Here is a 2,293-nt window from a genome sequence, read left to right as displayed (position 1 = left end):
TCTGTAGACCAGGCTGGTCTCGAACTCACAGAGATCCACCTGCCTCTGCCTCCCGAGTGCTGGGATTAAAGGCGTGCGCCACCACTGCCCGGCGATTTTCGATTCTTTGTATCTGTGTGATATTGTGGGTGTGCAGTGCTGGTAGAGGCCTGAAGAGGGCGTCAGATCCCCTGAAGCTGGGCTTATTTGGGATGGTAGTTGAAAATACTAAATTTTCTTAGTGCTGTAAGAGAAAGCCAGGTTCTGGGTGCTGAGAGCAACTGTTAACCTGACCTCTTGCATCAAGACTATTTTTCCTTTGCATTCTCTTCGCAGGGACCTTCCTTTCCTCCATTGTCTGAGTATGCACCACCACCCAATCCAAACTCCGACCATCTAGTGGCCGCCAACCCCTTCGATGACAACTATAACACCATTTCCTATAAACCACTGCCTTCGTCCAATCCCTACCTTAACCCCGGTTATCCTGGCTTTGGAGGCTACAGCACATTCAGAATGCCACCCCACGTCCCCCCAAGAATGTCTTCCCCCTACTGTGGTCCTTACTCACTCAGGAATCAACCACATCCATTTCCTCAGAATCCCTTGGGCATGGGCTTTAACCGGCCACATGCTTTTAACTTCGGGCCACATGATAATCCGAGTTTCGGAAACCCTCCTTACAATAATGTGCTGACTCAGGACATGAACATGCCTGGTCAGCATTTTAGACAGAGCTCTGCCGAGAACTTCAGTCAGATTCCCCCACAGAATCCTGGCCAGGTATCTAACCCTGACCTGGCATCTAATTTTGTCCCTGGAAATAATTCAAATTTTACCTCTCCGTTAGAACCTAATCATTCTTTTATTCCACCCCCAAACGCGTTTGGTCAAGCGAAAGCGCCACCTCCCAAACAAGACTTTCCCCAAGGGGCAACCAAAACCACGAGCCAGAATTCCTCCGCTCACCCGCCTCACCTAAATATGGAGGATCCAGTCAATCAGAGTAACGCTGAATTAAAAAATGTCAACAGAAACAATGCCGTGCAAGAGAACAGCCGCTCGGGTAGTGCAGAGGCCACCAACAGCCACGCCAATGGGACCCAGAACAAGCCTCGGCAGCCCAGGGGCTCAGCCGACCTGTGCACCACCGACAAAAGCCGCAAGTTCTCCCTGCACCCCAGCCGCCATGGCCATTCGTCTTCCGACCCGGTGTACCCGTGTGGGATTTGTACGAATGAAGTGAATGACGACCAGGACGCCATCCTGTGTGAGGCTTCTTGTCAGAAATGGTTTCATCGCATCTGCACTGGAATGACGGAGACAGCCTATGGGCTCCTGACGGCTGAGGCCTCAGCAGTGTGGGGCTGCGATACGTGCATGGCTGACAAGGATGTCCAGCTCATGCGCACTAGAGAAGCCTTTGGTCCACCTGCAGTGGGTGGCGATTCCTAACCACGGCTGTTGCCTACCGTGGGTTCCTTTTTCTGTGTAGAACGGAGATTTGGTGACATGGGATTTTAATGTTCGACATTTTTTGAGATGGCACACACAAAAATACTACATCTTAGTTCTTACTAATGTTGTGCTTCATTTTATTGTTGTGTTTGTTGTCTTAAATGAGATTAATGTGGGGGGGGTGCCCTAGAGACACCTATAAATAAATGTTCGTTGTTATTTATCATAAACATAAAAGCCTCTTGAAGCTTCAAAATAGTATATGACAAAGGTAGGCAACTTTTAACTTTCACAACTTAGTCATTAAAGATATCTATTTCACCGCTAAATTTCGACCATACGACAGTACACATTTAGGTCAAGAATAGACTGATTTAACATGTTATCTGAATACAATCTGTGTAGTGATAATATGGGGAGGTGTATGTTTAATGGATTTTAATCTTTTTCCTTTTTATTTTAACATTAGTATTTGACACCTGATCCTTCCTCTGTGAGGGTCTTTGAAATCCGCAAGTTTCATTGTTTGAATCAGTCTTTGCAGGTTATCTGTGTAGGACAGATATGGGTCATGTCATAGTCTATTCCCAATAGTTGTTGCTAATTACCGGTGGGCTGTGCCTCGTGAAATTGCTAATCTTAGCTCACTTAGTAACGTTAGCATAAGGTATGCTTCCCAGTGCACCGGTTAGAATTAGGCTGGCATTACACTCTCAGTTTTTAACTTATTGTTTTTTTGTTGTTGTTGTTGTGTTGTTGCTAATGTCCCCCATATGATGATGTAGTAGCTTTAGAATTGTGAGCTCTTTCTTCTACATGCTTTTTAACGGGGACATGCTGCACAGAGAAAAACAGA

At 46.3% G+C, this 2,293-nt stretch overlaps 1 protein-coding gene across 1 annotated transcript in view; it reads left to right on the top strand.

Moving 5' to 3' along the window:
- The window catches only part of Pygo1 (pygopus family PHD finger 1), a 23,177-nt gene extending 21,503 nt beyond the window's left edge, over positions 1 to 1,674 (top strand). The window contains exon 3 of the mRNA XM_005347641.2: positions 316 to 1,674. Within this exon, the coding sequence (XP_005347698.1) occupies positions 316 to 1,434 (1,119 nt within the window). The 3' untranslated portion in view covers positions 1,435 to 1,674. The remainder of the gene's footprint in view (positions 1 to 315) is intronic.
- Positions 1,675 to 2,293: the final 619 nt, after the last annotated feature.

This window comes from Microtus ochrogaster, chromosome 5, assembly GCF_000317375.1.
Source record: "Microtus ochrogaster isolate Prairie Vole_2 chromosome 5, MicOch1.0, whole genome shotgun sequence".
Classification (NCBI taxonomy): domain Eukaryota; kingdom Metazoa; phylum Chordata; class Mammalia; order Rodentia; family Cricetidae; genus Microtus; species Microtus ochrogaster.
The sequence above is the reverse complement of the archived record's forward strand: the minus strand, read 5'-3'. Positions and strand labels throughout refer to the sequence as shown.